Below are 13,793 nucleotides of genomic sequence, written 5' to 3'. Positions count from 1 at the left end.
GATGAAAATGTATAATTTAGGCCCCATTAGGACCCCTCCCCACCCCCTCCCCTGGGTCCCAAGGGGGGCACCCCTGATTCTGCCATGAACAAACTTGAAACTACAGTCATCAATGTACCAACTCATAGTATTAACTTAGCTCTATCACTTCTGGTTCTAGAGAAGAAGATTTTTACAGATTCCTTAATTGGGGGGGGGGGGGGTTGGGCCCCCCTGGGGGCCCCCTGGGTGGGGCATGGTGCCCATCTTAACAAATTGAGTTCCTAACCCCCTAGGGATGCTACCTGCCAAGTTTGATGAAAATCGGTCCTGGGGTTTTCAAGAAGAAGATGAAAATGTAAAAAGTTTACGCACGACGGACGACGGACGACGCACGACGCACGACGCACGACGGAGGCCGGACGAAGGGCGATCGCAATAGCTCACTTGAGCCTTTGGCTCAGGTGAGCTAAAAAGTGGGCCCGTCTTTTATTAGAATTTCTTTTTTTTTACTTTGTTTTTGGATCTCTTATCTTCATCCAAAAAACTCTGAATGCATCTTAGAATGGTATCCTCTGTAACATTTCATAAGTGGTTTCTTAGTACACGTGTATCTCGCAAAAAATTACAAGCTCAATCCTTATCCCTACCAATATTATACCATCCCTTTAACGTGAATTGAATCAAAATGAGTATAATTGTGTTTTCGTAGTCTGCCCTAAAAATTCTGATGGAAATTACAATGAAATTTAAGATGCATTGAATTGAATAGAACTACATCAACTTGAATCGAACTGGCTGATATTGTTATATAGTTACTAAGTCCATCAGTAAAACGAAAATGAAACAACCATGGATTAGAATACATCAGTAAAGCCGATCTGAAAAAGGTTTCGGTGCCTACTTACATGGGCGTCGCGAGGAATATGTAAGCGTGCCATTCGGGAACGGATAACATCTGGCCCTTGAGTCGAATCTGTCTCGGGTGGAACACCTCTTCTAAAATCTCTACAAGAATGCCAAGGAAATCGAACATTTTTCAACTCCTCACAAGTTCAATGAATGGTCCGCGCCATGGCTTGAAGACAAAGTCCTTAATGCGCCAACTTTACACTCGATCTGACCAACTTTCTTCAATATTTTTTCTTTCAAAAATATCGAAAACTTTGTCTTAACACGGACATTTTTCTTATCATCTCTGAACTAAGGTTTAGTAAGTGTTCTTTTTTCACGCTTCTAAATTTCTTATAGTAAATATAAGTCACGTCTATTTTGTACAACTCTTAAATGTCTCTCAGATTTTTCTTAAATGTCTCAAGATTACTTGCTAGAAATGGAATAGTGCCCATTGATAGATTTCTCGTATCATACTTTCTAATTCTAGATTCAACTGAAATGCTTCCGAGTTAGTTTAACAACTTCAAGAAACTTGCTACTTGCATTTCATGTTTGTATGCTATCAGCAAAGAAAATACTTTGAAGTCAAAATATGTTGTTTTCTGCATTGAAACTTCAACCAAACAGCTCTTTCCATTTTGACATTGTTACCCACCTATACTTTAGATGAAGCTGTTCATCTTAATGTACTACTAAGCTCCTTATGGGAAGTGAACAGAATCATGTATAACTGTCAACAACTGCAGAAAACAGCGGTTATAAAAGAACTATGAGATCCAGAGCAATATATTAATTTGGTGCGGTAAGAATGGCGTGAGCTGCTAAGAAAGGAAGCGTTAGAAAGCTGCGCACAGACCACGGAGTCACGTGATTGAGAAGAGATTTTTCGAAACACGTAGGTGACAAGTGTACATCGATTTATGGAGAGCAAAAGTGCCTTCGGCGCTTAACTTCGTAACCACGCATAATAGGCCCATTTTGCCGCGTGACACAACTTTCCTTTAACTGGCATTCAAAATCGGAACATTTGATTATAAACCCATCCCTCAGCATTTCCTTTTGTTTCTACAGTGCTCTCCTAGATCTGTTTAGATCACGTGATCAATGGTGAGAGATTGGGGGAAAAATTGGGATGTCGATCAGGTGACTCAATGGTTTGTAAGATGAAGCGTGCGTTTTGCGCGGTAATTGTGAAAAATGTACAATGATCTACGTTAATGAATGGTTGCGGCGCTTTCGGCAGGGTAAATGGGCGGATGAAGCATAGGCGGCTGTCTCGAAGCTAGAGTGAAGAATGAAAATTTAAGAATATATAAAAAAAAGAGAGATGAACTAGATAGGACAGCTGTGATTGAAGCCTTCAAGTGAATGGCATGACGGATGTTTAGAAAACGGAGAAAAGTGATTGGAAGCAAAGGGAACACTCTTGTATCGTAAACACTACATCCAAAAAAAAAAAAAAGACAGGCATGCAAGGTTGTGAAGTTTGAAAAGAAATAGAAAGTGACGCGTTTGTACGCGTCAAATCGGGACGCACCGCGTCCTGACATGTATAGCATCCTGATATCTCCTTAATCCGGGCGGTAAACTTTCCACCCAATGACAACTTCATCTGGTGACAATATAATTCATAAAAAGAAAGATGATGAAACAATAAAGGCACTGTCTGTGTGCGGGTTTCCCCCATATTGGCGATGATGATGATAATGATGATGATGATGATGATGATGATGACAAATCTTATCAGAAAACTGAAGATAAAAACTGATGATGACGCTTATAACGTAAAAGTGAAAACAATCATTACAATGACTCTCTTTTTACAATGGTTCATGCCAACAAAAGAGGTAAAAGCAGAAGTGAAAAAACAAGAAAGCAGAAAGCAGCAAAAAGGAAAAAAAAACTAAAACGGCCTTGAAAATCACAATTTCTGGTATGCGGAGCAAACAGAACAATTAAATCATTTGATGGCTACAAAGTAGTGAACATGGACTATCAAAAATCTTCAGAGATTCGATCAATCCTTGCCCTAATGTTTCACTTTAAAAAGTCACATAGTTAACGGTTACAAAAACAGTTGATATACTGCCACACCACGGAAAATAGGAAACATAACATATGACATATGAATAAGTGTCATAATCGCTATCGAAACACCAGAGTATGTTTTTAAGGCGTCATACGTGCAAAGGTGATTCATTGCTGATTTTGCTGCAATCATGAGTTAATGAAAACCCAGCATCAAATGTTCCAGCTTCTTTGCGCGGAAAACATACAGTACATTATTCCCTTCTTCGTATAACAACTGCCTCTGCTTATAAAATACATTCATAGTTCGGAAATATTGGATCCGATTGAGCTAAACTCATACTGAGAATACTATTGCTGAATAAATATGAAGATTATAAACGCAAAACATTAAATTTTGCTCATCTTTCCACCAGTAACATGTTTTCACCTTGCAATGTATTCTTAGATTATCAGCACATATACAAATTGTACAGTATAGCTTGTCAAATTGGTCGTCAAACTGCATTTCGATCATTAATAAGATTTCCAGCGTTATGGGAACCACACACACATCCATCTTAACTGGATTTCATAGTAGTTCAGACAATGTAAGCACATGTACAGCAAGCTCTCGAAGGTAATAAACTCGAAATTAATTCTTGATTTACCGTATCATAAAAATTATGATTTCTCATTTCTTTTAGATTCGACGTACTAGGACGAATAGTCGTTATCACTACTGTATATTAGCTATGATAATAAAACCATAATTTTCAATGTAATACATAATATAAATATATGGAAATGATACGTTGGTAAGATAACCTCTCGACAAATAGGAGAGGTGTCACGGGTTAAGAGAATAAAGAAAAACGGACACTGAATAAGCAACATGACACTTAAAATTTAAACAAAACTCTGGAGAGCTATGATTTCAGACTTTAAAAGTGTTTCCCCTGTGATTGTAACATTATTTATGCAGCTCTCGTTCCTAAACAAGGGACTTGCCTTTGTAATGGGAATTTAAAAAAAAAAGAACTCTTTAAAATCCTCCCCCAAAGCAGATCCAAAATCCCGACAGGTTTTGTGACTAATCCACCATGACCCCCGTGGGCAATGTTAGAGGGTGCTACGTTCTGACACATCCGTGAAAGTTCCACAACTCGGTCACGTAAAGTTGACATTATTAAAGGTTTCCTCATTTCGCGTAATAACAAAAAGAAATAACAACAAACGATGACAGATTGATGTAGTTTCTTATTTATCCAGTTAACATTCAATTAAGAAACAATTCAGCTGATGACCTGATGAAGCGTCCAGGATCGTACCTAAAACCGTTCTCAGAACTGAACAGTAAGTCCAGATGCAATGATTTAATTCTTGTTTCTTAATCGATTAATATATGTTCACAGAACTAAACAGTAAGTCCAGACGCAATGATTTAATTCTTGTTTCTTAATCGATTAATATATACCTTCTGTTCACAGAACTAAACAGCAAGTCCAGATGCAATGATTTAATTCTTGTTTCTTAATCGATTAATATATCCCTTCTGTTCACAGAAACAGACTCCATCATGGACTACGTAAGATTTATTTCACTTCATATTTTCCAGAGCTACATTACTTTTAAAGCATTCATGTGCACACTCGATCAGAAAAATAAAAAATGTTGTGATGTAATCAAGGAGAGATAGGCACATACTGAGTACATCTCAAGGATATTAAGGAAAGTCACAATTTCAACACTTCATAAAATCCATGTAAATTTTTATTTTTGTTCTCATTCATTGAGTTGATCTTAACAAAAAAAAATATATATAACCATAAGCTTCAATACCGTGCACGCAAGGCAGAGGCGGTAAGGGTGCGTACAGGGTAAGGGGAAAGGTCAATCTATGAAAGGTCAACGAAGGGGTGACCCTCACAGGGAATACAAATGTGCAAGTGCAGTGTGTGCTTGTCACAAAATACCAAAACAATAAAAAATAAACAACCAAATAGTGTGTATATAATATATAATGAACAGACACACTGGCCCATACTCTGCGACTCGAATTCGATTCGACCTGCGTTGCAAGGCGGGCGCTATTGATCACGTTTCCATGTGATGCGTCGTGTCTAAAGCTTTGCGCATGCGTGTATTGTTCGTTGATTGTAGCCTTTTCAACCATGAGAACGTCGGTGATGCGAAGAGGTTAGTTCTTTTTATTATCTTGCTAATTCAGTTCGAAAACACTACATTTCACTCAATCAGCAGCAGTTTGACGAGAGAACAGAAAGGCAGACAAGTCATAGCTCGCAAAGAATTCGAACTTCGCAAGATTTTGAACAGAGCCTACCGTCTAGTCATGATAGAAGTCGAAAAAGTGGACAGGGAACGTGAAATTGCACGCATGCGCTTGATTCTCCAAATGACGTCACCATTGGAAGTCCATTATGTCGTCAAAGTGTGTCAGTCTGATTGGAGAACGAGTCTAGTCAAAGACGAAGGAGAAGAAGGAGAAGAAGAAGAAAGCTGACCAACAATTCGCGAGTCTCTTCTGTCATGATGACGGGGTGACAAACGGTGGAAGACAAGGGAAGTGGAAGAGCTGTAAAGCCAGTGTTGCCCTGGAAGAGCTTGCGTTAGAATTCAGGTGGAATCGAAATCGGATCGCAGAGCATTCGGCGACGTGAACAAACATCGAAACGGGAAAAAAATCATTCATGCAGACAGGAGTGGTTCTGTGTTACTGCAGTGCGATTCCGATCAGATTTCTACACGCGACACCCAGTCGACTAAGCTCAGAACACTACGCATCTGTGTTATACAACAATAACTTTCGTTCGTTGCTGTTATGCCGACAGTAAATATATCTAGGTACTGCACTTCAAAAGACGTTATTTCCAAACGAGTCTGTCCGTAACGAACATGCCCCCTAACTGACTACTTCCACATTTACCACTCTTATATTCTCTAGGCAAGAAAAAAATTCAACAACAATGAATATATTAGACTTAAAAAAAAAGAGTGTTAAAGATAGCGAAACATAACCCAACAGCCAAATATAGAAAAATGAAAAACAACAATGCCAGCCTGCTTTCTTGAGAGCGCTCCGTGCTAAGATAATAATGATTAAAGAATAATCAAATATCATGAAGGTGTTATACCTTTTTGATTCCCCGTAGGACCATTTTTATTTTGCGTCGGCTTTAGCAACCACGGGTGAGCTGGCTGCTGAGTGCGAGATACACGCACTTTACAAACAGAAGTGGGGATGGGGGCACGGGTTGAAAGATGGTGGAAAATTAATCATGTCATTTATCACAACGCAGAGGAGAAGATATTAGGAGCTGGCCGAAGAGTATGAGAACAATACTCCAGCTACATAGCATTACCTCTTTGAACACAATCATGATAAAACGTATGGGGCAGGAAAGATGGAGATATAGGAAGATATCACTATTTTTCTCCATAAGATAACTGTAGACGGTTTATTCTAGAAACTATTTCATCATAACTATTGTTCACATTTTGTATCATTAACAATACTTAATGTCGATTATACTGATGAAATTTTTGTACATTGATTGTTTCTTTTCTGAACTCACATTTTAGAACTATTTTGAAACACTAACACTAGGTTTTTATTTCATCTGCAAATGGTAGATAATGCCTTTAAAGTCTCACACCAGGAAATGAAGTGCACTTTTGTCAAGAACTTCACCCTTATCAAATAGAGCTAGTGTGTTTTTGTATCTTTGGGGAAGACAGAGGGAAGAACCGAGGGATATAGTGGGCCAGCATCGCTCAGGTGTGAGAGGTATAACTCCTTGTTGGTGCTACAGTACCTCCAATACGCCCTCTACGTTTACACATCCGAAATGATTATAACGTCTTCACATTGAACAAGCATGTATTCTGCTCATGTTGCCCTCTATCAGCATATTAAGAACTCTTGGATAAAATCCACCACCCCTCCCCCCCCCCAAAAAAAAAAAAAGAAGCTATGGACGACTAGTCCCATTGCATTCGACAGCGAGCAGATACCCCCTATAAAGTAATGTGAAAAAGAAAACATGTCATGCAGATGAAAAACTTGACCGTTGCATAATGTAGGGGTAATTTCTGTGCAAGGGATGACGGTTGTTGTTGTGTGGTGTTTATTTTTAAAAGGACGAAGAGTGGAGGAGGAGTACTTGAACATTTTCATCCATACCATATGTTTTGACAACGAGGGTTGAGGGGAAATTCAGCGGGAATATCATAATAATTGCAAAAAATATATATATACATTATGAGTTGAGACTATTTGACAATATTATACATATGCACGATTACAGCACAAACATATGATAACGTATCTAAAACGGGCGAAGAGGGCTGGGAGGGTATAGGAATGAACTGAAAAGAGGTTTTTAGTAAAAATAAAAACAACAACATCTGATCAAATCGATGACTTTGAACAAAGTGGTGGGTAATACTGCGCTGATGGTTCGACTATCGCTCAAATGATATAACAGTCATATCAAGGTGCACACGATGGCATTGACAACATACTGATCAACCAATATCCGGTCAAAATAAAAGTACAAAATACAGAACATCGATGTCTCACATGATCATCATAAGAAATCAATGATAGCTTAAAATCAATGAAAGTCACAGAAATATGACTCGCATTAGTAATACCCACACAAGCTGAAAAAAAAATGATTTTAAAGTTTAGAAATGTGTACTGTCGCTTATTCCACAATGATAATAAATCATGAAAAGAAAAAGGCTACGTTTCTCTCAATTTTTAGCAGTTTGGCTATTTTTTAGAATTTAAGTAGAAGAGGAAAATACGGTGTAGAGTGTACAATGCCCACAACATGACTCATCTTAGCTGACATGCTGTTACTCCGATCGTATTCAAACAAAAGAAAAGGAACTTTGGGGTAAAATAGCTCGGTGTTAACATCAATCCACGTAAGATTGAACAGGGAGAGACTCAGCGATTCTGTCAATTGGGGAAAGGGGGAGTAAGGGGATAAGTATAAAGGGAATGCAAGGGGGAGGGGCTTGCAGCTATGGCGATGCTCACTTTTGGAAGCTGAAAAATAAATCGTAGGTGGGGGGAAAGAATGGTGATGTTGAACATTAGAACAACTCCAAGTGCGGACAGGTGGTTTACTTGGTGGACGTGTTCAAAATTGTTTTAGCGAGACGAATAGGGGAGATGAGGGCTTGGATGAAGGTGAGAAATGTCGGTCAAAGCTACAAGGGAATTAAAGATTTTATTACTTTATTCTCCGTACACCAGCCGAAATCATACATCGCGACAAAACGGGCTTCCCGTTTAATTTCATTTGAAGCTGGTTCGTGACCCTCCTGCCCTACATCTGACTTTAGATATGCAGGTGCATTTCGCGATTCCATCTAAATGATGGGAAAAATACTTGGTAGTCTGACATTTCTTTAAGATTTGAAGGTTTCGAACATCACCGAATGAAGGAAAATGAAAGTTTAAAAGTTCCAAATCAGACAGTAAAAGAAAAGAACTCGAGAGGTCGTAATCATAGTATCATTTGACTCAACACAAGTACCAACGTATCATAGAAAGAAAGGAAAAGGAAGACAAACTAAAACTGAATTTATAATAGAAATAGACGGAACTCAAGATTTTAGAGACCTCTCCAGATATTTTATATTCCCATACATCACGTAGCACCTATCCTTTCTTGTTTGTTTTTCTCTCGTTGCCTTAACCAAACATTTCTGGCACCTCGACACAAAACTTAGCGGGTCACGTATAGCAACTTTGTGTATTTTGAATTTAAAGTGCGATTCCACGCCACATTTTGAAGTTGATCCTCATATAAAGAGCGAGATCAGACAAAAGGTTTTAACAGTAAAAGATTTATCAAACTCGGACTTGAGATAAGAAAAGTATGGATTTTAAAAGTCTGACGTGCAAAACAAATAAAAGAATGATATCATCAAATCACAAATCTGCCATTGGTTTGTGAATAGAATAGAATAGAATAGAGTACAATAAAATAAAACAAAATAGAGTAGAGTAGAGTAGAGTAGAGTAGAGTAGAGTAGAATAGAATAGAATAGAATAGAATAGAATAGAATAGAATAGAATAGAATAGAATAGAATAGAATAGAATAGAATAGAATAGAATAGAATAGAATAGAATAACATAACATAACATAACATAACATAACATAACATAACATAACATAACATAACATAAAATGAAATAAAATGAAATAAAATAGAATATCATCTAACCAGGTTTTGCGTCGATAAATTACCAATTACAAATCTCTCCCCCTTAAAGTCATCATTGCTAGGTTATTGTTAAATGTTTGGGTTATTGTAAGCAACAAAAACTTTGATTCACCATTAACGAATCAAGTTCTATTTTAGATTTAGATAAGAAACAAACAAACAAAAAGGTGGTGAAGTCTTGTATGTAGTAAATGTGCAGCCATGACGTCATCCCCTCCTCTATGACGTGTATTACGTAGGTTCTACTTATACAACAGATATACCACTGTTTCATAAACCACGTGTAACTTCAACATTCCTCCTGTTTCTTATTCTAGGTCCAGTTTTGATGACACCTCTGTAATTCTGTTTTTCTGATTTCACTCGATCTTTTTTTTTTATCCACATTGAGCGTGGTTTGGAATCGCACTTTGAAAGCGGGACTGGGAGAGTGTCGGCAGTTGGAATCTGCGGCACAAGGAAAGCTGAAATGGTGCTTCTGTTTGTTTGTTTGTTTGCTTGTTCGTTTGCTCGTTTGTTTGCTTGCTTTTTTTTTTCAAACGTGCCTGTGTTATCTTCGTGTCGAAGTCTAGGAAGAACTAGACCATTGGCGTTGGCATAACGGGGTCCTTGTTTAGGGAACCAAGGATGAAATTAATACATAAAGAAAGAAACGATTAGCAAAAGAAACAGGATGAAAACATGACGTCAGTGTTAGCTACCGTGTTAAGATGTTGACACTTGGGACGTTAGTATGCGGGGAGGTGCCTGATCTAATAAGTTTGAACGTACTGAATAGACAAATGGATTGGCAGATCCACAAAATTGATAAAACGGAAGACATGGGTTGACATCGTGTGTAAACGAGTTACAAAAACGATTTTAATCAGAATGTTAAAGTGCACAAGATATGCATCTGATCAAGTAACATGTTATGAATTATTGTATAACACTTTGAGAAAGTACAAATGACATACTGTTTCTCGCCCCCCCCCCCAAAAAAAGGAAAAAAAAAGTAGAGACACAAGAGCACCTAAAATGACGACGATCCAATACGATGAAAATACAGCGTTTGAGATTCAGTGATTACATAATCTCACATTAACTCAATCAAAACTTGTTGCATGAATTTTAGTGAAATTGATGTCATAGGTGAGAATATAATTATTGTGCGCGCTAAAATCAACATCTATGTTATTGATGGACGAAACGATGCAAACATGGTTATTATCACTATGGCGCTCCTGCCATATCCCTAATATGGTTCTTGCAAGGTTGCTGTTGTTGTTTGCTACATGATCGATCTTTTCGCTGGATGTACCTGCCATCTCAAGGTGTGACAATCGATCAATAGAATGACGAGAGCTTAAAAACTGAAGTAATCTAAAGCTGGACACACATTTTTTTTTTTTAAATGTGCTCCCTCTACGGTAGGACCAATAATACATCACTCTGAGATCAATCACGCAGAAGCGGCTTTATAACTATGGTTTCTTTGTTTATGTCTTTTCTTTGCTCTATTTGAAGTTCTTGTATCTCATATTGACATGGATAATGCACATGCACTACATAATCTAACTAATGGAACTTGCTGATAAAATTGTCACGTGACCTGTGATATGAGGCCTGATTTATTGGTGTTGCACTGAAATGATATCACCTGACATAGTATGATGGAAGGTGAAAACACTGCACACTACCTGAATATGAAAATATCCACTCTGCGTGGTCTGAATATGAAAACTGGCTTCTATTTGGCTCGAAATGAATGCCACGGCCATGGCCCTGACCATGATGTGCGTACAGAATGAATCTGTGGACATGCAGCAGGCCTGCGTGCACGTAAAATATGTTGGTTTTAATAAGCCCGCGTATGTTCTGCGTGGTAACGCGTTTGGTGTAGAATAAATTTGTATGCACCATGAGTGACAATACGTGATGTCACTGAGCCAGACAACGATAATTTCTACAGAACGTTAGGATGATTACAAGAGCGATCCTTTAAGCCGTATTTACGTTGTTGCCACGATTCGATTTCTTGATGATAATATCATCAAGATATCATCTTGTCAGCTCAATTTGGTCACAGGGCGACTTCGCTGCTATCATTTACGCCCTAACGGTGCAACTGTATGTAAACTACGACTAGTTCGGTCCCAATTAGGGTGCGTCGCATACTTTCTGGCGTATCTATTATCGACACGAGTCATGATTGAGAAGCCACGTCAAGTGGCATGGACAATGACGAAAAAAAAAAAGTCGGACGACCCAGCAGAATAATCTACCGACGAATACCACGGATGGAAGATTGATTTTGTCTTCGCGGCCGCCTCCACGCATTCCTCAACGGCACCCTGAGCGACTGTTTTATGTCATAACGTGCTTAACATAAAGAGAACACGCGTAGATATCATATTAAAGGGAAAAGCCACTCTAAGTAAAAAAAAAAAAAGAGAGGAATATGAGTTATATTAATTTAATCCAAAAAAAAAGTACAGAAAAGAAAAATGTAGGCATTTTAAAGCCTGATGAGATTTCATAAAATGAATATCAGTATCGGTCACATTATGCTAATGAGATGAGGTAAAATGATGCCAAATCCCCACAGCTTTTAACCGGTTAATACATGGAAATGATTAGGGCCTGCATGTACTAAAACATTTTCTAGGCGTAAATAACTAAAATGGTGAAATCTGTTTAAATTCATCTAAAAAGGGAAGATTTAGTGAGATTTAGCTGGCAAGGCTATTAAGAACTTATAGGAAGATAACATAATCACCTCATCTTCGTAACAAAATCGTGTCTGTGACTGACATACTAACTTCTTGGTAAGCTCGGTTTCGGATTGTCTCAAGCTTTTATTCTATTTACCAGTTTTGCTTGTTCTATTTCTAATCATCTCGATCATATGAGTGAAGTTTTTCTCTACATACCGCCTAAATAAACGGTCGCGAAAGTTGTTTAGCAGCTTGACTATTGATTAGGTAGACTCGCAAAATGTTAATTCGACCGCAATTTAGTGTCGTATAAATGACTATTAGAAGGAGTATAGTGTATGTATTGCAATACCTTTAGATTTTTACTTCGCTTTTTGGGATACGAATTGATTACTAGTCCTGTTGATGATACCGATCGAAAACTTAGCAAATAATACCAGCACTGTTGAAAAGAATTCCTTGAGCAGGACAGAATACGATGAACTATAGTTGACGATATGACGTAAAGAAAGTTTTGTACATTAATAAAATTAACCTTGCTAAACTTGGGCACATTATCTATCGGACGGCAAGTTTATTATTTCCACGAATCCCTTTCTTGGCTGGTAAAACCAATTAAATGGACCCAAAAGCAACCGTGGTCATTACAGCAGTAAAAACAAAACAAATAAAGAATATTGTCACTTTCTATCGGGTGGCATGTGTCAAATAAAAGGAATAAAAGAAAATTACATTGTCAGTACCCTCATACACGATGAACAACAAAAAGTTTTTTTTTTGTTTTAATGCGACAAGTTTTACACAGATTGAATTGAGAGTGCTAGCTAGGAAAGATTTTTATCAGTTATGTTTCTCTTATTTTACAAACGCTCTGCTATATGCTTCAATCTCTTGTTAGATTCCCTACTAAAATTGGCAACATGGCATGATGCAGTTAGAGATTTGCTAACAATCGATTGAGCAATGTAGTCTCTATAATTTGCGCGCCACTTTCGATAAGTTGAACAATTACAATTAGAAATAATCCGCCTTTGATATTTATACTACACATCCCTTTAATGTACTCCTATTAAGATGAGAATCTGCCGGGCGGGTGAACCACCCATCTCCCAAACAAGTGTAGTCCTACCCCATCTAATCCGAGGTATTGCAGATAACAATGAATTACTATAATACGTGGCACCCCCGGTTTTGCGTGAGCAACGGGTTTCACACTTTGCTGCTGTGGGCAGTTTTAGTAAAGCAAAATTTTGGGTGCGATCGAGGAAAACATCATGTTTGCTTCGCTTTAGGGAAGACGTGCATGTATTGGACGAACACTAGGACAAGTAGCAGCGTTTCATTGGGCGAAACAAAGTAGCCAATTAAATTATAATTAACGGCCATCGTGCAATCATGTCATGATACAGGAATAACTATTTTCAAAGAAAACCACATGCAAGTACCTACGTCATATAGTATGTGTTCTTACATTTTGTAAATTGACGTCAATCAAATTTTGTTTTTAAGTGATTAGTGATGGGAGCAAAATTTAACGAGCTTTGAGGCCAACGTGAATGCACAACGTCCATGTGTACTACGGTAAGCGAATTGCCTATATGATACCTGCCATAATATTTTACCAAGCAAAGTTAGTGTGACGTAGTACCAACACCCACCAAAGTAGGCAGTAATGTCCAACGAGCAGTCTAACTCATGTGTGAGAACATAATTTACAGACGCTTATTCATCTTGAAGGATATATGATATGGACGTGACGTCTATTTTCATATTTTTATTATTCAAAATAGTGACTAGAAAATACATGGCTGGTTCAATGCAGTAGAACTCGAGGATTTGCACAAAACGCGCGATACTAACCCATAATATTACTAAAAGTATATTCACTAGTATAACTATGCAGCCTTATTCGGACTGGATCAAACGTCAATAGTTATTTCATTAAT

The 13,793-nt window shown here is 37.9% G+C and overlaps 1 protein-coding gene across 2 annotated transcripts in view; it reads right to left on the bottom strand.

Moving 5' to 3' along the window:
* LOC139743031 (soluble guanylate cyclase gcy-31-like) overlaps window positions 1–13,793 on the bottom strand; it is a 204,556-nt gene that overhangs the window by 18,253 nt on the left and 172,510 nt on the right. For both annotated transcript variants that reach the window (XM_071653535.1, XM_071653536.1), the window contains one exon: window positions 888–987. In XM_071653535.1, the coding sequence (XP_071509636.1) occupies window positions 888–987 (100 nt within the window). The remainder of the gene's footprint in view (window positions 1–887; window positions 988–13,793) is intronic.

Source organism: Diadema antillarum, unplaced genomic scaffold (genome assembly GCF_040938485.1).
Source record: "Diadema antillarum isolate AM-2024a unplaced genomic scaffold, OU_Dant_1.0 seq00001042_RagTag, whole genome shotgun sequence".
Lineage (NCBI taxonomy): Eukaryota > Metazoa > Echinodermata > Echinoidea > Diadematoida > Diadematidae > Diadema > Diadema antillarum.
This window is presented reverse-complemented; position numbering and strand designations above follow the sequence as displayed.